General features: G+C 46.0%; 1 protein-coding gene across 6 annotated transcripts in view; it reads right to left on the bottom strand.

Moving 5' to 3' along the window:
• The window catches only part of LOC121875723 (phospholipid-transporting ATPase IF-like), an 85,494-nt gene that overhangs the window by 28,813 nt on the left and 28,783 nt on the right, over positions 1-27,898 (bottom strand). For all 6 annotated transcript variants that reach the window (XR_006090657.1, XR_006090658.1, XR_006090656.1 and 3 more), the window contains exons 10-16: positions 21,417-21,532; positions 13,730-13,888; positions 11,149-11,333; positions 10,791-10,894; positions 9,859-10,019; positions 6,072-6,161; positions 4,431-4,577 (exon numbers count right to left, since the gene is read on the bottom strand). Coding sequence is in view for 3 of the 6 variants with exons in the window: in XM_042380372.1 (XP_042236306.1) it covers positions 4,431-4,577; positions 6,072-6,161; positions 9,859-10,019; positions 10,791-10,894; positions 11,149-11,333; positions 13,730-13,888; positions 21,417-21,532 (962 nt within the window). In the remaining 3 variants the exon portion in view is untranslated. The remainder of the gene's footprint in view (positions 1-4,430; positions 4,578-6,071; positions 6,162-9,858; positions 10,020-10,790; positions 10,895-11,148; positions 11,334-13,729; positions 13,889-21,416; positions 21,533-27,898) is intronic.

Genomic DNA, 27,898 nt, shown 5'->3' on the forward strand with positions numbered 1-27,898 from the left:
GACACACAGGACTATACCACACCTGGGACACATAGGACTATACCACACCTGGGACACACAGGGCTATACCACACCTGGGGACACAGGGCTGTACCTCATACATATAGTGAGGCTGACGACAGCCCTGACACTCGTCAGCACTAACTTGTCAGGTGTGAGGCTGACGACAGCCCTGACATTCGTCAGCACTAACTTGTTAGGTGTGAGGCTGACGACAGCCCTGACGCTCGTCAGCACTAACTTGTTAGGTGTGAGGCTGACGACAGCCCTGACAATCGTCAGCACTAACTTGTCAGGTGTGAGTGCTGACGACAGCCCTGACGCTCGTCAGCACTAACTTGTTAGGTGTGAGGCTGACGACAGCCCTGACACTCGTCAGCACTAACTTGTCAGGTGTGAGGCTGACGACAGCCCTGACATTCGTCAGCACTAACTTGTTAGGTATGAGGCTGACGACAGCCCTGACGCTCGTCAGCACTAACTTGTTAGGTGTGAGGCTGACGACAGCCCTGACACTCGTCAGCACTAACTTGTCAGGTGTGAGTGCTGACGACAGCCCTGACGCTCGTCAGCACTAACTTGTTAGGTGTGAGGCTGACGACAACCCTGACACTCGTCAGCACTAACTTGTCAAGTGTGAGGCTGGCGACAGCCCTGACATTCGTCAGCACTAACTTCTTAGGTGTGAGGCTGACGGCAGCCCTGACATTCGTCAGCACTAACTTGTTAGGTGTGAGGCTGACGACAGCCCTGACGCTCGTCAGCACTAACTTGTTAGGTGTGAGGCTGACGACAGCCCTGACACTCGTCAGCACTAACTTGTCAGGTGTGAGTGCTGACGACAGCCCTGACGCTCGTCAGCACTAACTTGTTAGGTGTGAGGCTGACGACAGCCCTGACACTCGTCAGCACTAACTTGTCAGGTGTGAGGCTGACGACAGCCCTGACATTCGTCAGCACTAACTTGTTAGGTATGAGGCTGACGACAGCCCTGACGCTCGTCAGCACTAACTTGTTAGGTGTGAGGCTGACGACAGCCCTGACACTCGTCAGCACTAACTTGTCAGGTGTGAGTGCTGACGACAGCGTTGACGCTCGTCAGCACTAACTTGTTAGGTGTGAGGCTGACGACAACCCTGACACTCGTCAGCACTAACTTGTCAAGTGTGAGGCTGGCGACAGCCCTGACATTCGTCAGCACTAACTTCTTAGGTGTGAGGCTGACGGCAGCTGACACTCGTCAGCACTAATTTCTCAGGTCAACTCACAGAATGTGGGTCTGGCTGTACCTTACTCTGGAAGGGTAAGCCTGCTGCAGAGAGAAACCGCATTTATGGAGTTGGCTTTGTCCTCCGCCAACGCATCTTTCACAGGATGTTTAACTGAAATGCCTGTTGGGTTCAACGAGCGCCTCGTAACGCTTCCTTGTCCCACTGAATCACTCACGTCATGCCTTTTTCATCAGTGCATATGCCCCAACACTGGATGGAGAGGATGACACCAAGGAGGCCTTTTATGCCGCCCTCGACAGAGTGCTAACCTCTATCCTCAGAGAAGACAAGGCTTTGCTCCTTGGTGACTTCAATGCCAGAGTTGGCAGAGATGCTGACATTAGGCAGGGAACCATAGGGAGAAATGGACAAGGCAAATGTAATCCCAACGGCCTACTCCTCCTCAGCAAGTGTGCTGCGCACAACCTCACTATCACCAATACCTTGTTTTTAGGCAGGCCGACAAGTTCAAGGGTTCGTGGCAACACCCACGATCCAAACACTGGCATCTCATTGACTACATCATTGTCTGAGAAAGAGATTGTCGAGATGTCCTCATCACCCGTGTCATGCGTGGCTCAGACCACTGCAACACTGATCATCGGCTCGTCAGAGCCAAACTCTCACTTCATGTCGCCTGAAAACTGCAAAGGCAGCAAGCTTCCACAAGAGGTTTTAATACGAAGCATCTCTAGGATCCAGCGGTAGCACATGCTCTCAGAGAGCAGCTCGAACATGGGCTGATAAACAACCCGACAACAAACAACGCAAATCCCAGTGCTGAATGGGATAGTCTCAACACTGGTATGACAAAGCCCTGCAGAGACCCTCGGCCAGATTGAAAGAATACACCAGGACTGGTTTGATGGAAATGATCCGGCAATCAATGTACTCATTGATGATAAACCTGCTGTTTTTGCTGGCTGGCAGAACAACCCTCAGTCTCAGACCAAAGCTGATACTTTCCGCAAGAAGAAAGAGGCGGCCCAGCGGGAACTTCACAAACTAAAGAATGACTGGCTTAAAAATAAAGCATTTGAAGCACAAAAACTTGCAGATTAGCACAAGATGCACGAATTTTTCAATTCCATTAAAACATTTTATGGGCCAATCACCCGTGGCGCAGCCCCCTCCGCTCATCTGACAGTAACTTCATAATTAAAGACGACGAAGGCCTCCTTCAGCACTGGAAAGGGCACTACCATTCACTGCTCAACCGAAACATCGATGTGGATGTCCTGACTACCCAGCAGGTCTCTCAGCATTTAGAGCTGATCCACCTCAGCTATCCTCTATCCCTGGATGAGGTAGCTACCGCCGTCAAACAGATGAAAAATAACAAAGCCTCAGGACCTGATGGAATCCCAGCCGAGGTGTATAAAGCAGGAGGACCTCTGCTTACCAGCCATCTCCACTCTCTTCTTGATAATATATGGGAAAAGGAGGAAATCCCCCAAGCTCATGAAGGCGCCTCCATTGTCAATATTTATAAGAACAAGGGAGACCGGTCAGACTGTGGCAACTACTGCGGGATCTCGCTACTCTCTGTTGCTGGCCCGAGTCCTCCTAAACAGACTCCTTCCTGAGACGGAAGACTTCCTCCCAGAATCTCAATGTGGCTTAAGACCATCACGTGGCACCACTGACATGATCTTTGCTGCCCGCCAGATAAAGAAAAAGTGTAGAGAACAGCGTCGTGACCTGTGCATGGCTTTCATCGACCTAACCAAGGCCTTCGAATCGGTCAACAGGGAAGCCCTCTGGTGGACCCTCAGCCGTTTTGCCTGCCCACCAAAATTCATCGCCATTGTTTGGCAACTCCACGATGGCATGAACGGCAGTTTCCTGCTCAACGGCACCCAGTCAGAGTTCTTCCCCATCCAAACAGGGGTTAAACAAGGGTGTGTACTGGCACCAACTCTCTCTTCTATTTTCTTGGCTGCCTTCCTTACTCATGCCAGTGCCAATTTAGCCGACGGGGTGAACATCCAGTGCCGGATGAAGGGTCTTTTCAACATAAGATGACTCCGGGCAAGAACAAAGGTGTCGGCAGCTTCCATTACTGAAGTTCAGTATGCAGACGACCTCACCCTTGTGGCTCACACTGAACACGACCTACAGGAGATCCTGAACACCTATGCAGATGTGTATGCACACTTTGGGCTTGAGGTGAATGTACGTAAGAGTCAGATTCTCTTTCAACCTGCCCCTCGTTCAGCCACACCTCCACTTTCCATCCAGCTTAACGGTACTACCCTCTCTAATGTTACCCACTTTCAGTATCTCGGCTCCCACCTGTCCACCACCGTGGACATCGATGAAGAGATTCAACGTCGGATCAGATGTGTATCTCAAGCCTTTGCCAGACTCCGAAACTGTGTCTTCAGCTGTAGGGAGCTGAAATTACCTACAAAGCTCTACGTACATCGAGCAGTAGTCCTCCCCGCCCTGTTTTATGGTAGTGAGACATGGGTCATGTACAGGAGACACTTCAAGGCACTTGAAAACTTTCACGAACGTAGTCTACGTTCCATCTCCCGTGTTCGATGGGAAGACAAGAGAACAAATGACAGTATTCTTGCTGACACCAACTGTAGGACCATCGAGGCTACCATTATCCATGAACAACTACGCTGGACTGGCCATGTTACCCACATGGACGACAGTAGACTGCCAAAGCAGCTACTGTACAGTGACCTACCGAATAGTAAAGGTAACGCTGGCGGTCAATTGAAAAGGTATAAGGGTAGTCTTAAGACAAACCTGAAAAAGAGCCAAATCGACCCCCTCACCTGGGAGACGATTACTCCACACCGTAACGCTTGGAGGAGCACCACACGAGAAGTTGTCAATACTTTCGAGCTAGCCCGACTGCAAACCGAGGCAGACAAGTGCCAACGCCGGAAAGACTCAGCCACCGCCCCTCCCGCACTGGATGTAGCCCTCCACATGTGCAACGAATGTAAACAATGCTGCGGGTCCCGTATCGGCCTCCTTAGTCACCTCAAAACTCACCAACGTAGGTGACATCCTTAATAACTCATATCATTATATCATAGCTGGATGATCGTCATACTCGATTCTGAGTAGTAGTAGTAGTAGGTGTGTGTGTGTGTGTGTGTGTGTGTGTGTGTGTGTGTGTGTGTGTGTGAGACTCACCTTGATACCCGCTGCCCTGAGAGCCTCCAGAGTCTCCTGGACGCCCTCCTGCAGAAGGTCCTCCACCCCGGTAGCTCCCAGCAGTCTCAGCTCAGCTTCCATCCTCTCAGTCACTTCCCTCACCGCTGCCTCTCGCCCCTCCACCACCTGCAGTCACCACAAGGTCATCAGTGGTCATCAGTGTCAAGGTTAGGTTAGATTAGGTTAGGTTAGGTTAGGTTAGGTTAGGTTAGGTTAGGTTCGGAAGCCGCAACACCGTTACCATTTCCCAGCCTAATGGGAAGACACTCTCTCGTCGTTTCTGTTGAACATATCCTCACTGGCCACAGCACCAGCGTCTACCACATTAACCTCACTGGCCACAGCACCAGCGTCTACCACATTATCCTCACTGGCCACAGCACCAGCGTCTACCACATTAACCTCACTGGCCACAGCACCAGCGTCTACCACATTATCACTGGCCACAGCACCACCACATTAACCTCACTGCCACAGCACCAGCGTCTACATTATCCTCACTGGCCACAGCACCAGCGTCTACCACATTAACCTCACTGGCCACACACAGGCCACAGCACCAGCGTCCTACCACATTATCCTCACTGGCCACAACACCAGCATCTACCACATTATCCTCACTGGCCACAACACCAGCATCTACCACATTATCCTCACTGGCCACAACACCAGCATCTACCACATTATCCTCACTGGCCACAACACCAGCGTCTACCACATTATCCTCACTGGCCACAACACCAGCATCTACCACATTATCCTCACTGGCCACAACACCAGCATCTACCACATTATCCTCACTGGCCACAACACCAGCATCTACGACATTATCCTCACTGGCCACAACACCAGCGTCTACCACATTATCCTCACTGGCCACAACACCAGCATCTACCACATTATCCTCACTGGCCTCAACATCAGCGTCCGTGGACTCTTCTATACCAGGAATAAACGGGTTTTAGAAGTGATCGTCGACATACGTGAAGACCAACACCTTCTCCGAAGTCTCTCAACAGCCCACGATTTTGATCTGGGAGCTGGCTGCCGATATTCAATTAGACAATGGTCGCATCTGTATCGACGGCACCTTTTATATGAAGCTCTCACAGTCTGCCGTTCTTGAGTAGACCGGAGATCACCATGGTACGTGTTGTTCCAAGAATGATCTGACAATTCGTGCAATTTCTTTCAGGCCTGCACCATGGAGTGTGGCTGTTAGTATGTCAACAATCACCATAATGGATGGAAGCGCCTCTGTGGCAACCAATATCTTGCTCAAGGTTCTGAACCAGGTCCAGTCAGCCCTGTCCATGCTTCATCTGTACTGAATGACTCCATCATTGGTGCACACTCAGAGCCTGACATGTATCCACCACACCGTGTCTCAGGTGTAGCGGGAGAGTGGATACAATACTCCCCTGCTATCTTAAGGATTCCTGGTTCGAGCCCAGGGAATCCTGGCTAACCTAACTATGCATGGGTACCTTAGTTTACAGTTGGGTTATTGTAGGCGGTCGAGTACAGAACTGAGCCACACTGCCTCTTTATGTACCGAGGAATAAGTATGGAGTGAGGTGTATCGACACTGCCCCAAGTCTATGGGACCTAGTCACTCACCTGGCGTGCTTTAGACAGCTGGCTGGCGAAGACTTGGTAGTGCTTGTAGTCCAGCTCCTTCCTGGCCACCACCAGCGTCCTCAACCCCAGCTGTGGACACGAGAAAAAGAGGCAACAGTGGCGAGGTTTTCACTGTTGTGTTAAGGGGAGCTGGGCGTGGCTCTAGTGGCTCTCAGGATCCCATAGGAATTAAAGGATCACCTGCTGATTAACACCCCAGCTTATCTATCCTGAAAAAGAGCCACCCTAATGCTAAGTCCTTAAACTGCTAGGGGAACATATGAGCACGGGGATCGAGGAGACTGCTGTGGGAGCGGCAAAACAAAGTGAAAGGTTACAGGGAAATAGTGCTAGGAATGATGACAAAACTAAATTAGGGAGGGAGTTAAAACCTAAGCGCGACAAAGAGAGGATTCAGAACATGACTAATTGAAATATCTACTACTCAAACAGGAGAAGTATGAGAAACAAGATGGATGAAATCTGGGCGTTGGTATGTACCGAAAAAATCGATATAATAGCATTCACCGAAACATGGATAAACCTAGACTCACGTGAGTTATCTGTTGAATACCAAATTGCAGGTTACAAATTATTCCATACCGATAGGCAGATTAGGAAAGGAGGCAGAGTAGCAATCTATGTCAGGGATAATCTGAAGTGTGAAATAAGTAAGGAAATAAAAACTGGGCGGAATACAGAAACAATTTTGATAAAATTAATCGATGGTAGGTAAAAATTAATCACAGGAGTAATATATAGACCTCCTAATCTTGATAGAGTTAATGAGTGACTTATTTGGGATGAAATGCACAGGGCTTCCATACATACCAAAGTCTGCATAGTAGGCGACTTTAACTTTAGCCAAATAGATTGGATTGACCTTACGGGTAACTAAGAATCAGATGATTTTCTTGAAACAATCCAGGACTGTTTCCTAAGCCAACATATAACCGAACCCACCCGGGGTAATAATATACTGTACTCGATTTAGTTCTGTCAAACAGAGAAAACCTCATTAGTAATGTCGAGGTAGGGAACGAACTTGCTAACAGCAATCACAAAGAAATAAGATTTCAATTGGAATTTAGTGGGAGTAGCAAGGAAAATTCCATTAAAGTCCCAGATTTTAGAAGGGCAAACTTTGATAGGTTGGAAAGGCAGCTGAGAGAAGGGGTAGTACGCTTGGGGATGGACTACATGACCTCACGTGAGGTGACACAATGTACGCACAAAGGGCTACCTTACTTTACCTGGAGACCTGACAATGATCACCTCACAAAATAAGGCGGTTAACGATGACCTGATCACTAGATCTGTGGTTGACGAGTTCCACAACAATTTAAATAATGAGTTACTTAATGCACAAAGGCAGAACATACCATACAGAAAACTCAAATCAGACAACAATGACCCTAAATGGATAAATAATTATTTAAAGAATAGTATTGGACAAAGGAAGGCTATAGGTATATAAGGTATTGGCCGGTAGGGTTAAGACCGAGATAAGAAAAGCAAAGAGGAATAATGAACTGAAGGTAACAAGTGGGGCGAAGCTTAGCCCCAAGGGTTTCTATCAAATGTATCAAACTAAAACACGAGAAAAGATTGGACCAATACAGTCAGATACCGGCGAGCTAACTGATAACGACGGAGAAATGAGCAATAATCTGAATAAATATTTGTCAACAGTTTTCACGACATTAAATTTAAACATGATACCCGAGGCACCGACTATATACAGAGATAGTGAAGAAAATAGATTAAGCGAGATAGTAGTGACTAGTAACGATGTTAGTAAGCAAATAGACAAACTAAAGCCTAATAAGTCACCAGGTCCCGATGAGATATACAGCCAGAGTATTAAAGGAATGTAAGGAAAAGTTTAGTATGCCTTTAGCAAAGTTGTTTAACATGTCCTTGAAAACGAGTGTAGTACCAGAATCCTGGAGGATAGCGAATGTAATACCGATTTTCAAGAAGGGAGATAGATCACTATCCTCTAACTACCACTCAATCAGTCTAACATCAATAGTAGGCAAATTACTAGAATCAATCATTTCAAACTCTATTCGAAACCACCTGGAGAAGCACAAGTTGATCAATGATTCCCAGCATGGCTTCACAAGCGGACGTTCTTGTCTAACTAATCTATTAATATTCTTTTCATCAGTTTTCGAATCGGTGGACGAGGGGCACAATTATGATGTGGTATATCTCGACTTTAGCAAAGCCTTCGACAGTGTCCCCCACGAAAGACTAATTAGAAAGGTAGAAGTGCATGGCATCAAAGGTAATATGCTTAAATGGATTAGGGCGTGGTTACGGGACAGGAAACAGCGAGTGAGCATAAACGGCACTAAATCGCATTGGAGCAACGTCACTAGTGGAGTTCCCCAAGGCTCAGTACTTGGACCATTATTATTTATTATATACATAAACGACATAGATATCGTCATAGACAGCAACATAAGTAAATTTGTTGATGACACTAAAATAGGACGTGAAATTAAATCTGGTCTGAAAAATAGCAGATGAAATTCAACGTGGACAATTGTAAAGTACTCAGTATAGGAGATGTAAACAGGGAAACCAGATGAACAACGATGCCATAGAGAAATCCGACTGCGAGAGAGATTTAGGAGTAATGATAAGTAGGAACCTTAAGCCAAGTAAACAATGTGTTTTTGCTCGTAACAAGGCTAATAAAGTACTTGGGTTCATACAAAGGAATGTTAGTTACAAGACTAGTGAGGTCATCCTAAAACTGTATCTTGCTCTTGTGAGACCACACCTGGACTACGCAGTTCAGTTCTGGTCACCGTATTATAGAATGGATATAGAATCCTTGGAAAGAATTCCGAGGAGAATGACAAGACTAATCCCGGGCATTAGGAACCTTGAGTATAGAGACAGGTTAAAGCATCTTAATTTGCACTCCCTCGAGAGACGTAGAGTGAGGGGCGATATGATAGAGGTGTTTAAATGGAAATCAGGGCTGAACAAAAGGGACATTACAAAGGTACTCAAACTATCCAACCAGGAGCGAACTCGTAAAAATTTTTTTAAATTAAACAAATTTAGATTTAGGCGCGAAATAGGTAAACATTGGTTTGGAAATAGAGTAGTGGATGAGTGGAACACGTTAACAAACATCATCATTAACTCGAATACGCTGGTTAGCTTCAAACATAGGTTAGATGGATATATGAGCAATAGGGGTTGGGTGTAAATGGGACTGTCCACTATGAGCCAATAGGCCCACTGCAGTTTCCTTCATTCTTTTGTTCTTAACTTAACCTAATGCTAATCTAACCTAACTTAACGCTAACCTAACCTAACTTAACATTTAGCAACACTGGAACAAGCTTAGCAACTTTGTAGTAAGTCCTGGAACGCTGGAAAGTTTCAAAAGGAGGCTAGTTAGATTCATGGATGATAGAGAGTGGTAGTAACTCTCGACAGGAGCTGTCATGCACAGGCCAACCGGCCTATTGCAGACTCCTTCTTTTCTTATGTTCTTATGTTCTAACCTAACCTAACCCCTCAGGCAGCGCTAGGGTGGTTAATGTTAAGGTGAATTAAGGTGGGATGACAAATATTCAGGTGGTCCGACTTTAATTTAGCTGTAGGTACATCGTGTATTATGGGAATGGACAAAATATTTCTAAGATGATGAGAGAGAGAGAGAGAGAGAGATCAGTAGTGTTTGTGTTTGTGTTGTGACTCTCTCTCTCTCTCTCTCTCTCTCTCTCTCTCTCTCTCTCTCTCTCTCTCTCCTACTCACCAGGGCGTAGTCGTCAATGTGAGCGAGGGTTGTGTCGTGGAGAGGCTGTTGGTGGGCAGCGTCAGCACACCTTCTTAACACGCTGCTCTCCGCTCCCTTCGTCAAGAGCCAGATCCTCCCCGACGCCTCCTCCCTCACCACCACTGACATGCACTTACGGTCTGGGGCAAAGGGTCAGAGGTCATGTTAGGTCACTTCAGGTCTCGGGCGCAGGGTCGTAGGTCATGTTAGGTCAGTTCAGGTCTGGGGGTACAGGGTCAGAGGTCATGTTAGGTCACTTCAGGTCTGGGGGTACAGGGTCAGAGGTCATGTTAGGTGACTTCAGGGTCTGGGGGCACAGGGTGAGAAGGCGGTCATGTTAGGTCACTTCGGGGTCTGGGGGCACAGGGTCAGAGGTCATGTTAGGTTCATTTCAGGTCTCGGGGTACAGGGTCAGAGGTCATGTTAGGTCAGTTCACGTCTGAGGGCACAGGGTCAGAGGTCATGTTAGGTCAGTTCAGGTCTGGGGGTACAGGGTCAGAGGTCATGTTAGGTCAGTTCAGGTCTGGCGGTACAGGGTCAGAGGTCATGTTATGTCATTTCAGGTCTGAGGGCACAGGGTCAGAGGTCATGTTAGGTCAGTTCGGGTCTGGGGGTACAGGGTCAGAGGTCATGTTAGGTCATTTCAGGTCTGAGGGCACAGGGTCAGAGGTCATGTTAGGCTACTTCAGGTCTGAGGGTACAGGGTCAGAGGTCATGTTAGGCTACTTCAGGTCTGGGGGTACAGGGTCAGAGGTCATGTTAGGTCAGTTCAGGTCTGGGGGTACATGTTCAGAGGTCATGTTAGGCTACTTCAGGTCTGGGGGCTCAGGTTATATTAGGTCTTGCAGCCTCTGATATACTTCATACAATAGTCTTATCCACCATATCACGTTAATGTGACCTTGCCTGACCTGGATCGAACTGGAGGACCTGGAGCCTCTTGTATGAACGTGTTTGACCTCTCACGTCCAGGGTAATGCTGTTGCTCTTCACTCCACGGAACACAATGCCATACCTGTAGGTGTTGGTCAGGAGACTTTATCTTGGAGGCTTTGGTAACTATAGTTAGCTTGGATCACCTGGCGATTAACCACCCAAATGTTAACCTAGCCTAAATTAACCCACCCAAACCTAACTTAACCTAAACTAACTTAGCGAAACCTAACCCAACCCACTCTAACCTAACCAAACCAAAACAACCCTAACTTATAGTAACTTAACCTAACCCCAGAAAGTTCTTAATTAACACACCTCAGCTCACATACTCACCTGGCACAAGCCTCCACCAGTGCCTTCTCATCTGGGCTGGACGCTTGGTAATCTGGGGTCAAGGTGTGTAAGTGTGTGTCGTTCGTTGACCTTTTCTTCCCACCTTTTGACATTGTTGGTGATGGGACAGCGACCTTGACGGTGTGACACAGTGCCAGGGTCACCAGAAACCTCTCAACCTCATCCTGTGACGGAGGTGAAGGTTAGGTTAGGTTAAGTTAGTTGAGCTGTTTTCGAATCAGTGGACGAAGGACAGGATTATGATGTGGTATATCTCGACTTTAGCAAAGCCTTCGACAGAGTCCCCCACGAAAGACTAATAAGAAAAGTGGAGGCTCATGGCATTGGAGGAGATATTCTAAAATGGATTAGGGCGTGGTTACAGGACAGAAAACAGCGAGTGAGCATTATCGGCACTAAATCCGATTGGAGTAACGTCACTAGTGGAGTACCCCAAGGCTCAGTACTTGGACCATTATTATTTATTATATACATAAACGATATAGATATAGGCGTAGACAGCAACATTAGTAAATTTGCTGTTGACACTAAAATAGGGCGTGTAATTAAATGGCAGATGAAATCTAATGTGGACAAATGTAAAGTACTTAGTCTAGGAGATGTAAATAGAGAAACCAGATATCAGATGAACAACGATGTTATAGATAAATCCGACTGTGAGAAAGACTTCGGAGTAATGATAAGTAGGAATCTTAAACCAAGACAACAATGTGTATTTGCTTGAAACAAGGCTAACAAAGTACTTGGGTTCATACAAAGGAGTGTTAGTTACAAGACTAGCAAGGTCATCCTAAAATTATATCTTGCACTTGTGAGACCTCACTTGGATTACGCATTTCAGTTCTGGTCACCGTATTACAGACTGGATATAGAATCCCTAGAAAAAATTCTGGGGAGAATGACAAGACTAATCCCGGGCATTAGGAACCTTGAGTACAGAGACAGATTAAAGCATCTTAATTTGCACTCCCTCAAGAGACGTAGAGCGAGGGGCGACCTGATAGAGGTGTTTAAATGGAAGTCAGGGCTGAACAAAGGGGACATTACAAAGGTACTCAAACTATCCAACCAGGTGCGAACTCGTAACAATGGTTTTAAATTAGACAAATTTAGATTTAGGCGCGAACTAGGTGAACATTGGTTTGGAAATAGAGTAGTGGATGAGTGGAACAAGTTACCAAACATCATCATTAACTCGAATACGCTGGATAGCTTTAAATATATGTTGGGTGGATATATTAACGATAGGGGTTGGGTGTAAATGGGACTGCCCAGTATGGGTCAATAGGCCCGCTGCAGTTTCCTCCATTCTTATGTTCTTATGAGGTAAGGTGTTAGGTTAGGTTAGGTGAGGTGAGGTGATGTTAGGTGATGTTAGGTTAGGTTAGGTTAGGTTAGGTGAGATTACATTACGTTAGTCTGTTGGTCAATAAATATTGGTACTTTTATAAATGACTTGTGGCAATGTGAACTACCACACCACCACACTAACAAACTACCGCCACACGATAAACTACCACCACGCCATAAACTACCATCACACCACCATACCATAAACTACCACCACGCCATAAACTACCACACTACCACCACCACCACACCACCACACTACCTCACCTCCACACTACCACACCTCCGTACTACTACACCACCACACTACCTCACCACCACACTACCACACCTCCGTACTACTACACCACCACACTACCTCACCTCCACACTACCACACCACCTCACCACCACACTACAACTACTATTTTGCTGTTACTTGGAATTGAGCATGACGATCATCCATCTATACAATGATATGAGTTATTAAGGATGTCACCATCGTTGGCGAGTTCTGGGGTGGCTAAAGAGGCCGATACGGGACCAGCAGGGTCGATCACAGATTTTGCACATGTGGAGGGCTACATCTAGTGCGGGGGAGGGGGGGCGGCGGCGGCAGCGTCGTCTTTCAGCTGTTGGCGCTTGTCTGCCTGTTTATGCAGTCGGGCTAACTCGAATGTGTATTGACACCTTCTCGTGTGGTGCTCCTCCAAGTGTTACGGTGTGGAGTAATCGTCTCCCAGGTGAAGGGGTCGATTTGGCAGTTTTTCAGGTTTGTCTTAAGACTATCCTTATACCTTTTCAGTTGCCCGTTTACTACTCGTTAGGTGACTGTACAGAAGCTGCTTTGGCAGTCTACTGTCGTCCATGCGGGTAACATGGCCAGTCCAACGTAGTTGTTTATGGATAATGGTAGCCTCGATGGTCCTACAGTTGGTGTCAGCGAGAATACTGGCATTTGTAGCGAACTTGGAGGATGGAACGTAGACTACGTTGGTCAAAATATTCAAGTGCCTTGTAGTGCCTCCTATATGTGACCCATGTCTCGCCGCCATATAGCAGGGTGGAGAGGACCACTGATCGATATACGTGTAACTTTGTAGATAATTTCGGCTCCCTACATCTGAAGACACGGTTTCGGAGACTACCACACTATCAAACTACCACACTACTACACCATCAACTACCCTACCACCACCACCACCACCACCACCACCACCACACCACCCACCTTCAGGTCTCGTAGGGGCGTGGTCGTGTTCGTCTCCTCGTCCAGCACGTGTAGGTCTCCTCCAACGTCTGTATACTTAACTCCCTCCACAGAACACTGCCTCAAGTGCATCGTGTTCTCCGTTAGTGTCCCCGTCTTGTCTGTAAACAGGTACTGCACCTACAGGAGGAAGAGGGTGTAGGGGTCTCAGACGATGAACTAGGGCAGCCAGGTGCTGTACATAAGAAAACATAAGGTATAATTCACCCAGACACGCGTCCCTATAGAGTGAAGATCTTGTGTATTGGTCTTGGTGTTGTGAGAAAGTTCCAGAAGTGTTCCATAAATGTTCTAGAGGTGTTCCAGAAGTGTTCATAAGTGTTCTAGAAGTGTTCCAGAAGTGTTCTAGAAGTGTTGCAGAAGTTTTTCAGTTTTAAGGCGTTTATTGTAAGGCGTCTTAGATCCACGGAATAGCTAATGCGTTAGCTATTCTGTCTGTGCAGACACTTCTGCTGAGTACTGCGTATGACACCTTCAGAGGCATTAGCGTGTGCACCGGGCAGAGGCGCCCGAATAGCTAACAACCAATCAGCGAGTTCCAGCTAAAACAGTGGGTATACACGCGGATCATGGCCGCTTATGGAGAATATTTTGATTAATATTGAAGAGTTGGGGGCATGTAAGGCACTAAAAAACTGTAATAAAAATAAATCTTTATACGGTAGTATATTGGATAGGACCTAAAACAAAGCATATGGTATGAAGGAATTGAAAAGGATTGCGCCCAGTTGAGGCCTGTTTTGGCTCCGCCCGCTTTTAAGTGGGAGCTGTCCCATTTCATTAGTCCTTGGTGACTTTGGTGTAACAATATTGATAATTGCTCAAATATGATTAAAACTTCAATATCAATACTCATAAGATACTTTATATAAGGGTGAACAAGTTGATTACAGTTCTGTAAGTGCAAAAATTAAGACTTAAACGAACCTGAAATTCGTCGTATTTCCTGTCAAAATATACGATCACACAGCCGCGAGAGAAGCGTACAGCTGCTCTAGTCGTTTCTTGTTAGTCTACTAGCCGGTCCTATAATTCATCAGTGAACCTAGAGATCTCGAGTACTATAAGGTTTTATGCTGGAAATGTAATGTACTGGTCGTGAGGACTCAGAAACTGCCGGATGCTAATTTGCATACATTGAGCATTTTGCATAATTGACCTAATTAGCATATTAATTAGGCCAAATCAATAAATCAGAATATCTTCCTTTGTAAGCCACCTAGAGAATTCGTATTGGTGTCTAGATCCTTGTTTTGACCCAAGGAATCTATCTAACACAGTTCCATGATCACACCAAGCTTCCGACTGCCTCAAACTCGATAATGACGCCGTGCATATCGAGGTATATCGTAAAATCGCCATAACTCAACAACCGGTGGGGATAGAGACTTCGTTTTGATGTCTAGACCTACAGTATGTGTTCGACTCGAAAGGTTCCATCTGTTACATTTAGAAACCACCATCACTCTTCTGAACACGTGAAAATTCAATGTGGCCGCTGCTCATAATCAACCAAGTCGTAAAGTCGTCATAACTCAGCTATTAATCTATTACGTATCACTAATTTACGCCTTCCTCTTCGTCTTCATAGTCGCGATTATTCTCTCCATTCTCCTGATCCTCTTCTCCTTCCTGTTCACCTCCTCCTTCATCCTCCTCTCGTTGTGTCACTCGTCTTCTCCTTCACAGACACAGTAGCTGGAACACAACAACACATTTGCCGCACAACAACACTTCCCACCGCACGCCTTCACCTCCGCTCCCCAGCAGCAGCTAATGACGTCCGTGATCCTTCCTGGTGCGATGGGTTCTTTGGACAGAACTGGCATCACGTGGCCATTTTCACGAACTTCCCATCCGCAGTCTGTGATATGGACGGCAGGAAGGTTAGCCTTGTCTGCAGCCTTCCACAGCATCATTTGGAGATGTGCTCTCTGGATATGGAGGCCCAGGTTCCTATCTGTTGGTGGGAAAGACTTTAGAGCAGCATTCATTGAAGCGCTCTTCTTCTGGCCATATAGAGCTAGGAAGAAGGTGGTGCCAGTTGCCATCAGGTCGCTCTGAGTGGCATCATTTTCTCCCAGAACTGAGTCGAGTCCAATGATGACGGTCTGGGTGGTGAGCACACCTTACCTTTCCCATTAGGGTAGGACACAGTGTCACATCCTGAGAGCGCATGCATTTCCCACCCAACTTGGCGACAACGGCATTGATGTTGAACACCGACCCATTCCAATTTTCCCTCTGAACACAGCATGAGACGCCAGCTTCCCAGTACTCAAGCAACACGAACACATCTGTGTCGTCACTAAGGATGCGCACTGTCCGATCTCCAGCCGACGCAGCGCTGCAGCATGTAGCCAATGAGAGATACGTCAGCTTCACCACGCCGCACAACACTGTCAGCTCGACTCACAAGTTCAATGTTGCTTCCAAATCATGTATGCAGAGTAGTTCTGAGAGCTGATGCTTGTTGTCCTTGTTCTTCATGATGGCATCACGACCAGCGAGAGGTGAGTTGAGAGACGCTGATATGCAGTCGATCCCTCACCAGCTCTCTTATGTCACTCATGGTCCTTTGCATTGACATACGTCTTTGCTCCTCTGTAGTTGGAGAGACGATTCCTTATTCCGCTAGCAACCCAAGGATGGCCAGACAATGTGGTAAAGCAGCTGAGAGGCGTCCACCAGCAGTGTGTCGGGAGGAGGAGGAGGATTCTTTATGACAACACCCAGACGCTTGACCAGCACAAACTTGTTACCCTTTTGGAGGCAGCCATACTCATCGATGATTGACGGAGGCACAGGGCACAGCTCATCCTGGAAGAGAGCTGACAATTGGAAGTTTCGTTTCTGTCCATCGACCAGGAGACGGGCGAATATCGCTTCCGGATCATACACTGTTTTGTCTTTCACTTTCACACCCCGCTTCAGTACCTGCATGGTCTTCACCATTTTGATCGGACTGTGGAAGCCATCAGGGAGAGAGGCAGCGAAAGCGTTCTGCATTTTCTGACCGATCTCAACCACCGCCTGTACGTTGACTTCTTTTGCAGATGCCACATGTCCATTGACGATGTTATACAGGGATGTGGAATGGTCAGTGAGTGGATGAGAATGCCTCCTGAGTTCATCCAGGATCTTCAGGCGGCCCTCTCTGTCCAACTGCCGTCTCTTTTCATCTTCTTCTTTGTGTTTAGCAGGTGCAGAAGCAGGTTTTCCGCCAGGGCTGCACATTTCAGCCATGGCCATGGAAAGGTGTGAGCAGACACCGAGCGACTCAATCCAGACAACGACTTGTTCAGGGTTGACAGAGATACCTTTTATGCCCCCAGCTTGCTTGTCTTGCTTGATATACGTCTGCTCGCCGTACACAGCGGTAGCTCCTTCAGAGTGGCGACAAACAAGTCCTCCATCGAGATCTTTCATGTCATCCTGCGGTAGGTGCTGCATTTCCCGCAGGTGCCAGCTGATGTACCGTGCATAATGATGATGCCCAGCCGCAAAGAAATACGGAAGCATCCACTGCAGGCAGTGCTGCTGTAGTAACCAGTCACCCTCTCGCTCGGCCCTCAGGAAATCGTGTGCAAGTATGGTTGGTGTGATAAAGCAGTCGACCCAAAGTTTGCCTGTGGGATGCTCGCTTGCCTTCTCGAGATGTGCAACGATATCTTCATGACTTTTCTCTCTCTCCCTCAAGAAATCACGAAGAAGTGCAGCGACGACCATGCGAAAGGGTCGCATTACCTTTGGCTACGCCTTCCCATTGAAGATGTTGGCTATACCACCGTACTCAGCACCGACGAGCTCCTCAACAATAGTACCTTTCATGTTGTATCCGATGGTGCCAATGAAAGACATCAAGGTGTGCATCATTCCTGGTCTCAGAACCACACTTTTCCATTTTACAGGATCGCTCCACTTGATGAGACAGGCAATGATGTAGAGCTGCATGTCCAACGTCAGGTGGACAAAGAGCACGCCAAAACTCTTGAGCGTCCGATCAAGGTAAGGTAGGCCATGTAGTCAAGACAGTGTCAGGGTGAGATGGAGGGGAGTCAATGAGAGGACCGACGACGCAGAGTGTCTTGGGCTTGTGCAAACCAAGCTGAGCCCGATCCTTCAGAGCATGAAACCCAGACCATTCTACTGGTTTCTCTGAGTGAAGCTGGGAGAAATAAGCTGCAAAATTGTGCTGAGCGTTGGACCAGCTGACTGAAAGTAATTGACTGTCAGTCTGAGACTGGGGAACCTCTGGGAGAGCTGGTGGATTCAACTTCTTTAGTCCGGTGAAATGCTCAATCTGAATTGATCTTTGAGTTAGGCGTAATTTGGCTGCTTCCGTCTTCTTCAGACGGGGGATCTTCAAGCACACCACACCAGGTGTAGTACTGCCGGGGCTTATGATGCTCGCCGGATGCTGCGTGAACTCTGTTGCCATAGTGTGAGTGGTGCGACGCTCATTTGGAGTGAAGACAACCAAGTCAAAGTTGTCACACCAACTGAATATTGGACCAATGCATCGACCAAGACCCAGAGCTCTGTGGTACACGGCATTATTTTGAGATACATACGTAGCAGCTGACTTACGGAATTGTTAAACCTCATCATGTGAAGCAACACTGCCATGATCGTTTGCTGTGCTGACGAGACTAGATACAAGTCTAAGGAGAGTTGCACTTGTGTCTTGAGTCATTTTCTCATACCGAAAGATATTCAAGTCGTAATCCCGAGGCAAGGGAATGTTTCTGACCAAGCGGTCAACATCATCATCACCTGGATCAAGGGACTGCTTCACCAGTCTCAGAGATTAACCAACAAGTTTTCGAAACCCAACAATAGAAGAACAGTCTTCTAAATGCAAAACAACTATTTCTTCACCAAAATATTCAGTCAAGTTTACAAGCATCTGCTTTCTCGTTAGATGACCACTATTTTCAATGCAAACATGATACAGTTCAGGTACAGTCCAAGGCACCAAGATGGGACCACTCTGCTTCCTTATGCTCATCAATGATGCCCTAAGAGAAACCCCTGCTCGCTGGAAATATGTCGACGACTCCACCATTGGGATCAGCGTCAACAATTCTGCTCCCGACTATACCGCCCTTCAGGATTTATTGAACAGTCTCCAAAACTGGGCCACCAACAACCATGTCACCATCAACCATACCAATGCACATCAACCTCTCCTCCGACATTGTCCCACCTCCTTCCATTACTCTAGGTCCGAACACACTCCAGGTTGTAGATTCCAATAAGCTCCTCGGCGTCACCATAGACAACAAACTAAATTGGAAACCACACGTCAGTGAAGATGTCAAATCCTCCAGTTTCCGTCTCCACCTCCTCCGCCGACTCAAGTCCCTCGGAGTTCCTGCACACGAGCTCCTCAGTGTTTACACAACATTCATACTTCCCAAGCTCACCTATGCCTCCCCCACCTGGTCTTCCTCCCTAAATGCCACACAACGTAAACACCTAGAAAAAGTGCAAAAGAGGGCATGCAAGATTATTCTCTCCCCTTCCTACTCCACATATCAAGAAGCGCTCAACACACTGATCCTTTCGACTCTCACTGACCATCACCACGACCTCATCTGCAAATTTGGCAAGAAGCTTCTACACCATCCTCGACACCGGCTCCTACTACCACCTGAGATCCCTAGTCCGAGAATTGCTGTTCGACACCACAACCGCATCCAGCCCATACGTGCACGAACTGATCGCTATAAGAACAGCCCAGTCCCAACCATTGTAAAAATTATCAATAACTTGTAATAAACCAGTGTATTCACTCCCAGTAAACACTACTCCTTGCACTGTCACTATGTTGAAATGAACTGTAGTTTGAGCTTTTCCCCATCTAGTTATTATATATCTTATTTGTGTCACTTATGTTACTTGTATATTATTTGTAATTCGTAACCCATTCCCCAAATATGTAACTGTATATTTTCAGCCTTCTGGCTGCCAAGCTCTTTCAATAAACCGTTAATTATTATTATTATTATTATTATTATTATTATTATTATTATTATGATTGATCACAAATTTCAAAGCTTCACTAACACATGGTTTAGAAGATTCAGACTCGGTGGAGTCAATGGGTACCTTTCTGAATTTATTGTAACAGTGAGTGTGATACTGAGCATCTGCTGCCGGTAGGTCGATTGGGGCACCTTTGACTCTAGCCTCAATAATTCTGGACCACTCATCTTCGTATGTATCACATATGTCAAGTATCACTTGCTTAAAAGTAGGCTGGCCAGGTCTTTTACCGTCTCACACTGATTGACAGGTAACCATCTTCGGGGATTTTTTGGATCTCTTGGCACACAGATCTTGCCACAAAACAGACAATCTCTTTTTCATACAAATTCACACACTTTTGAACGACTAACTCTTTCAGGAGGTTCATCACCATGTGGCAAACCACAAAATTTTCTTTTCCTGCTGCCTGATACGTTCCTTGACACTGAGGTGTATGAGCTATAACATAACTTGTGACATAACACTGCAGCGTTATCACCGTCTGATGCAAGCGTAGACTCAAGTTGTACATGGATTGCATCGTCACGCTCTTGACTCCAGCAGATGAGCGTCCCTATTCCCTTAACCCCGCATTTCTTCCATTGCGTCCTTTTTCCGAAACAGGGCGCGAAGAGGCACTGGCGATGAGCCATTATCTACGATCTGAACCAAAAAAGGGTAAATGACGCTTGTAGGACTACTTAGACACAACAAGAGTACCATAATGAAAACAATGCTGCTATAGTCAACATAACAAGGGCTCTTTTTATTTTTTGAATATGCAAGGTGGCCATATTGGATTTCATGCGGTTTGAAGCATGGTATGTGCTTGTAGCTATGTTAGATAGATTCCTTAGGGTCGAAAACATGGGTCCAGACACCAAAAATAATTCTCTAGGTGGATTACTCAGGAAGATATTCTTGATTTAGTGATTTGGTCTAATTAATATGCTAATTAGGTCAATTATGCAAAATGCTCAATATATGCAAATTAGCATCCGGCAGTTTCTGAGTCCTCACGACCAGTACATTACATTTCCAGCATAAAACCTTATAGTACTCGAGATCTCTAGGTTTACCTCCTTGGCTAGCAGACTATGTGGTTTCAGAGTCCGGGAGAATTAACCTTTACAACGGGCCTGATTGTTTGTGTTATTCTTATTTATTGTTGACTGACTGACATTTTTCCTTTTTTGTCTTTCTTTCCATAATTTTATATATATTTTCTTCGCTATTTCTTTCCGTATTGTGTCCAAATAACAGTTCTCCTAATTTCATTGTTTTCTGAAGACTGTCTTATACAACAGTTACTCCCAAGACGCGGTACAATGTCGTATTTTTAATGGCAGTCCGGGAAAGCTAACGCGTTAGCTATTCCGTGCATCTAAAACGCCTTACAATAAACGCCTTAAGTGTTCCTAACCTCTCCACCACCTCCCAACACCCCCACCTATCCCACCCCAACACACCCCCTCCTCAGTACACCTCTACCACCTCACTACGCCTCCCCAACCCTCCCCACCCTCCTCCTAACCTCCCCACCCTCCTCCTAACCTCCCCCAACCTCCCAACCCCCACCACCTCCCCTACCCCCTCCCAAACCTCCACTACATACCTGCCCCAGTTCTTCATTAACGTCTGAGGTGTTGACACGAACCCCCTCCAACTCCCCTGGGCCACTCAATTCGTCGTCCCACTTCAGGAAACTCGTGCCCCAAAACTTCTGTATCTCTGTGGGGGCGATGCCGTAGTGAGACTCTTCAAGATAATGTGTGGTTAGGTTAGGTTTGGTTAGGTTAAGGGCCGGGTTGATAAATCCCACATGTGAGAGGTATTCACTCCTCGCCATTGCAAAATACGCGGGGTCTTGACGGACATAAACAAGATGAAATATTAATAAAAAACTAATCTAAGAAGTTAACAAACTTCCGGTACTCTATAGGCCTCCCTCTTCTCTTGATACACTCCTGCAGGCGTGAAGGAACTGACTGCCAAGTTGGGGATTATTTGTGGGTGTTTATTATTTCACCCCTCACGAATGGCTGCCTCCAGCTTGGGGACGGTACTTGTGTCCTTGCCTTGTAGACGGGATAAGTTCAGACAAATTGCTTGGCCAATCACTCATGAAGTCTACCTGACAGTCAACAAGCCATTGTATTACTGATTTTGCTGTATGACATGGGGTAGTATTGCTGGGGCTCAAGGCACAGCCAGACATGAGGGATGGAGAAGTCACCACATATAGTCGTGGGGGGAAAGGTTGGAAAAGAAGTTTAATGAGTTAAACAGAGGGGGACGACACCCCTTGTTTTACATATTACAGAGTTTGTTGGCTAACTAAGCTAACCTAGGATTTAGGATGAGGTTGCACAATGGTTACTTTGGTAGACAATGACTAGATTGATTTTACAATTTCAAGTTTATTAAAATCTTATACTGTATTACGTTATGGACTCACTTGATTGTGACTTGTTAAATGTGAATTTATATCATGTAAGTTTTAATCTAAGGTGGATCACTGTGGCGGACATAGATGGGTCGCGGGTTGGGTTGTTGTAGTGCGGGCAGACTCCGGGGCCACCAGGCGTGGGGTCTCCCTCCGTTGATGTCTTCCCCGCGTAGGTGGTCTGGGCTGTGAGGGTCGTCCAGGAGCTTGTCCCAAACCTTCTTCCCTAGGCGATGGAACCTGAAGTTGAGGGCCTCTGTTTTATTTCTTAAGTGGATGGTTTCCACTGTCTCCTGGTAGGGTGGCGCTTGGCTACTGGCTGACCTCAAACACTTGTTTTGGAAGCTCTCTAGTTGTTGTAGTCTGGTCTTCCCGAGTGTGACGAGTGGTATAGATGGGTACTCCAACACAGGCCTCACCAGCGCCTTGTATAGGTGAACTTGTATCTTCTCAGGCATCAGTTTAAAACGTTTTAATTTGGCTGCGGCGACTTTGGCTTTATTTAGTCTGTCCTTCACGTGAGGAATGATGCCCGTCCGAGAGATGATGAGGCCGAGCAACCTGCCTTGTTTAGAGTACTCAATCTCTTCGTCGTCGATCATCAATGGCGCCGGCTTGAATTTGGCAATGGGTATGATCTGGAATTTCGTTTTGTTTTTTTATTTTCCATTTATTTTCGTACTCCGAGATCTCCTCTATTGCCCGAGCAGTGAGTCGCGCCATCCTTGCCGTGGACCTTCCTGGGCAGGTGACGATCTGTGTTGCATCGTCGGCATACATGACGTACTCGCTGCCGACGATTGGGGGTGGCAGGTCAGCCGTGTAGAGTGTGTAAAGGGTTGGTGAGAGACAAGAGCCCTGAGGCACGCCGCTCTAGAGTGAGAATTCTTCTCCACAATGTTCTTGCATCTTGATTTTGGCTCTGTGGACCGTGATGAAGTTGCACAGCAGGCGCGTCAATTTTTCGGGTAGCCCCAGTTGTATGATCTTATACTGCAGCCTCGCGTGCCAAACTTTGTCAAACGCCTTACTGACGTCCCTCAGTACTACGTTGCACTGCAGGCGGCCAGTCATGGCGTTGGCGGAGTACTTGGGGTCAAGGGAATCACTCCCAGGGGCGCCTGTACACATTAAAAGTACGACTTCCAGTAGAAGAAAACGTTGCCTCGTCACTCCACAGCACTTGCTGCCACTTGGTCGTATCCTTCTGAGCATTAGCCTTGGCAAAAGCGACCCTACGCTGCCTGTGGACAAGGGTGAGGAGTGGCTTCTTGCATGCACGGTGGCTGCGAAACTGCAGTACTGTTTTTTTTCTTTCAATTACCATGTTGACAGACGTGGATTAGCATCAAGTTGCCTCTAAAGAACAGTTAACGTGCGTTGGGAAGTTTTTCGAGCCTTCCCTGGCCGTCCCCTGTGCACCAGTATTGCCAACCCGCCGTCATCTCGAAATCGTGTAATCCAAATCTGAACTGATCGTTCGCTCACACCAACAATTCTTGATGTTTCCTTTACAGGTTTCTTGCCCTTATGCAGACTAATAATTAACGCTATCTGCTCGTTTGTTAAATCTTTCCCTCGCCCATTGTGGTAAAAAAAGCAAAGAAACAAGGGACGTTGTGGCAATAAATAAGGGCAATGTCGGGGGCGGGGGTTAAACTCATAAATCTTTGTTCACAAAATTTACGGGCAACTGGTGAACGTTTTGATTGCTGGCTGACTTGTCCTCGTCTCCCTTCGCTGCCAGACTTACAATGCCTGCCTCAGCCCCAGCTGGCTGGCGTGGAGGAGTGTGAGACACTTCAGCAAAGATCATTTCCCGTCGGCCACCTCCCGCATAATGCAATGGCGGTGTGTTAGAGGGATAGTGTGGATAAAGGGGGTGTGTTAGAGGGATAGTGTGGATAAAGGAGGTGTGTTAGAGGGATAGTGTGGATAAAGGAGGTGTGTTAGAGGGATAGTGTGGATAAAGGAGGTGTGTTAGAGGGATAGTGTGGATAAAGGAGTGGATAAAGGCAGTGGGTAGTGTGGATAAAGAAGGTGTGTTAGAGGGATAGTGTGGATAAAGGAGGTGTGTTAGAGGGATAGTGTGGATAAAGAAGGTGTGTTAGAGGGATAGTGTGGATAAAGGAGGTGTGTTAGAGGGATAGTGTGGGAAGGAGGTGTGTTAGAGGGATAGTGTGGATAAAGGAGGTGTGTTAGAGGGATAGTGTGGATAAAGGAGGTGTGTTAGAGGGATAGTGTGGATAAAGGAGGTGTGTTAGAGGGATAGTGTGTGGGATAAAGGAGGTAGAGGATAGTGGATAAAGAAGGTGTTAGGGGATAGTGTGGATAAAGGAGGTGTTAGGAGATAGTGGATAAAGGAGGTGTGTTAGGAGGGATAGTGTGGATAAAGGCAGGGTAAGAGGACAGTGTGGATAAAGGGGTGTGTTAGAGGATAGTGTGGATAAAGGAGGTGTGTTGGGATAGTGTGGATAAAGGCAGTGGGGTAAGAGGGATAGTGGATAAAGGAGGTGTGTGTTAGAGGACAGTGTGGATAAAGGAGGTGTGGGGTTAGGAGGGATAGTGTGGATAAAGAAGGTGTGTTAGAGGGATAGTGGATAAAGGAGGTAAAAGAGGGATAGGTGTGATAAAGAAGGTGTAAGCAGAGGATAGTGTGGATAAAGGAGGTGTGTTAGAGGGATAGTGTGGATAAATAGAAGTGTAAGTAGGGGAGGATAGTGTGGATAAAGCAGGTGTGTTAGGAGGATAGTGTGGATAAAGGAGGTGTGTTAGAGGGATAGTGGATAAAGGAGGTGTATTAGAGGGATAGTGGATAAAGGCAGGGTAAGAGGGATAGTGTGGATAAAGGGGGTGTGTTAGGAGTGGATAGTGGATAAAGGAGGTGTGTTAGAGGGATAGTGTGGATAAAGGTGGTAAGAGGATAGTGTGGATAAAGGAGGTGTTAGAGGGATAGTGTGTGGATAAAGGAGGTGTGTGTTGAGGATAGTGTGGATAAAGGGGCGTATTAGGGGGATAGTGTGGATAAAGGAGATGTGTTAGAGGGATAGTGTGGATAAAGGAGGTGTGTTAGAGGGATAGTGGATAAAGGAGGTGTGTTAGAGGGGATAAAGAAGGTGTGTTAGGAGGGATAGTGGGGATAAAGGAGGTGTAAGTTAGAGGGATAGTGTGGATAAAGAAGGTGTGTTACAGGGATAGTGTGGATAAAGGAGGTGTGTTAGAGGGATAGTGGATAAAGGAGGTGTTAGAGGGATAGTGTGGATAAAGGAGGTGTGTTAGAGGGATAGTGTGGATAAAGGAGGTGTGTTAGAGGGATAGTGTGGATAAAGGAGGTGTGTTAGAGGGATAGTGTGGATAAAGGAGGTGTGTTAGAGGGATAGTGTGGATAAAGAAGGTGTGTTAGAGGGATAGTGTGGATAAAGGAGGTGTGTTAGAGGGATAGTGTGGATAAAGAAGGTGTGTTAGAGGGATAGTGTGGATAAAGGAGGTGTGTTAGAGGGATAGTGTGGATAAAGGAGGTGTGTTAGAGGGATAGTGTGGATAAAGAAGGTGTGTTAGAGGGATAGTGTGGATAAAGGAGGTGTGTTAGAGGGATAGTGTGGATAAAGAAGGTGTGTTAGAGGGATAGTGTGGATAAAGGAGGTGTGTTAGAGGGATAGTGTGGATAAAGAAGGTGTGTTAGAGGGATAGTGTGGATAAAGGAGGTGTGTTAGAGGGATAGTGTGGATAAAGGAGGTGTGTTAGAGGGATAGTGTGGATAAAGGAGGTGTGTTAGAGGGATAGTGTGGATAAAGGAGGTGTGTTAGAGGGATAGTGTGGATAAAGGCAGTGGGTAAGAGGATGAAGAGCAGCTGGGATAAAGTTTGGATTATTTTTTTTTTTAACGACTAGGAAAGCAAAGTTATCATTGTTTAAAGTATATATCTTACAACTAGAATTAAACAACACAAATACAGTGTTAGGACAGGCCAGGAATCCAATGCTCTGTTTGTTCATTTGAGGGATAACAAGCATTGTATTGACTGGGATAATGCCTCCTCAATATTACCTTGTATTTCAATTGATAGTAGGAACATCATAGAATCTAGTCTTATTAAACATACCGAAGCAGTCAACATGAATTTGAGTAATGGCATGTACAAACTGGACAATTTTGTAATTAAGAAGATTTGTAACCAGGTGAGAAGGTTGGGTCACCTTACCCTCTGACCTGACCACCAACCGTTGTGTGCTATTTAAAGATTAGTAGGGTCATTACTTAATACCTGACCAATATGGACCTGGTCTCACCCTCCTCTGTATATATACACCTTGATTTGTATTTCTCTTTAGTCTGTACTCACCCCTGAAGATGTGAATTACACGAAAGCGCTTGGGAACTTCGTGTTTTCTTCTTTCCTTGTGGTTATTAGCATATACCTACTACCTTGCATATATATATCAGCATATATATATATATATTGGATAAAGAAGTATGCCTTTGTGTGTGTGTGTGTGTGTGTGTGTGTGTGTGTGTGTGTGTCCGCACGAGAATCTCGGAAACTACTTTACCAATCTGTAGTGATGATGGGTGGTGTTATATGTAGTGATGATGGGTGGTGTTATATGTAGTGATGATGGATGGTGTTATATGTAGTGATGATGGATGGTGTTATATGTAGTGATGATGGATGGTGTTATATGTAGTGATGATGGATGGTGTTATATGTAGTGATGATGGGTGGTGTTATATGTAGTAATGATGGGTGGTGTTATATGTAGTGATGATGGATGATGTTATATGTAGTGATGATGGATGGTGTTATATCTAGTAATGATGGGTGGTGTTATATGTAGTGATGATGGATGATGTTATATGTAGTGATGATGGATGGTGTTATATGTAGTGATGATGGGTGGTGTTATATGTAGTGATGATGGATGGTGTTATATGTAGTGATGATGGGTGGTGCTATATGTAGTGATGATGGATGGTGTTATATGTAGTGATGATGGATGGTGTTATATGTAGTGATGATGGGTGGTGTTATATGTAGTGATGATGGATGGTGTTATATGTAGTGATGATGGGTGATGGTGTTATATGTAGTGAGGATGGATGTTGTTTTATGTAGTGATGATGAGTGGTGTTATATGTAGTGATGATGGATGGTGTTATATGTAGTGATGATGGGTGGTGTTATATGTAGTGATGATGGTTGGTGTTATATGTAGTGATGATGAATGGTGTTATATGCAGTGATGATGGATGGTGTTATATGTAGTGATGATGGATGGTGTTATATGTGGTGATGATGATGGTATATATGTAGTATGATGGGTGGTGTTATATGTGGTGATGATGGGTGTGTTATATGTAGTGATGATGGATGGTGTTATATGTAGTGATGATGGATGGTGTTATATGTAATGATGATGGATGTTGCTATATGTAGTGATGATGGATGGTGTTATATGTAGTGATGATGGATGGTGTTATATGTGGTGATGATGGATGGTGTTATATGTAATGATGATGGATGTTGCTATATGTAGTGATGATGGATGGTGTTATATGTAGTGATGATGAGACAATAAAATAATAACAGTTTAATGCTAAAAAATATACTTTGCTGTACTGTTGTAGTGAAACTTACATAAACCGTTAATGA

Source organism: Homarus americanus, unplaced genomic scaffold (assembly GCF_018991925.1).
Source record: "Homarus americanus isolate GMGI-L3 unplaced genomic scaffold, GMGI_Hamer_2.0 scaffold22250, whole genome shotgun sequence".
In the NCBI taxonomy this organism is placed as follows: Eukaryota; Metazoa; Arthropoda; class Malacostraca; order Decapoda; family Nephropidae; genus Homarus; species Homarus americanus.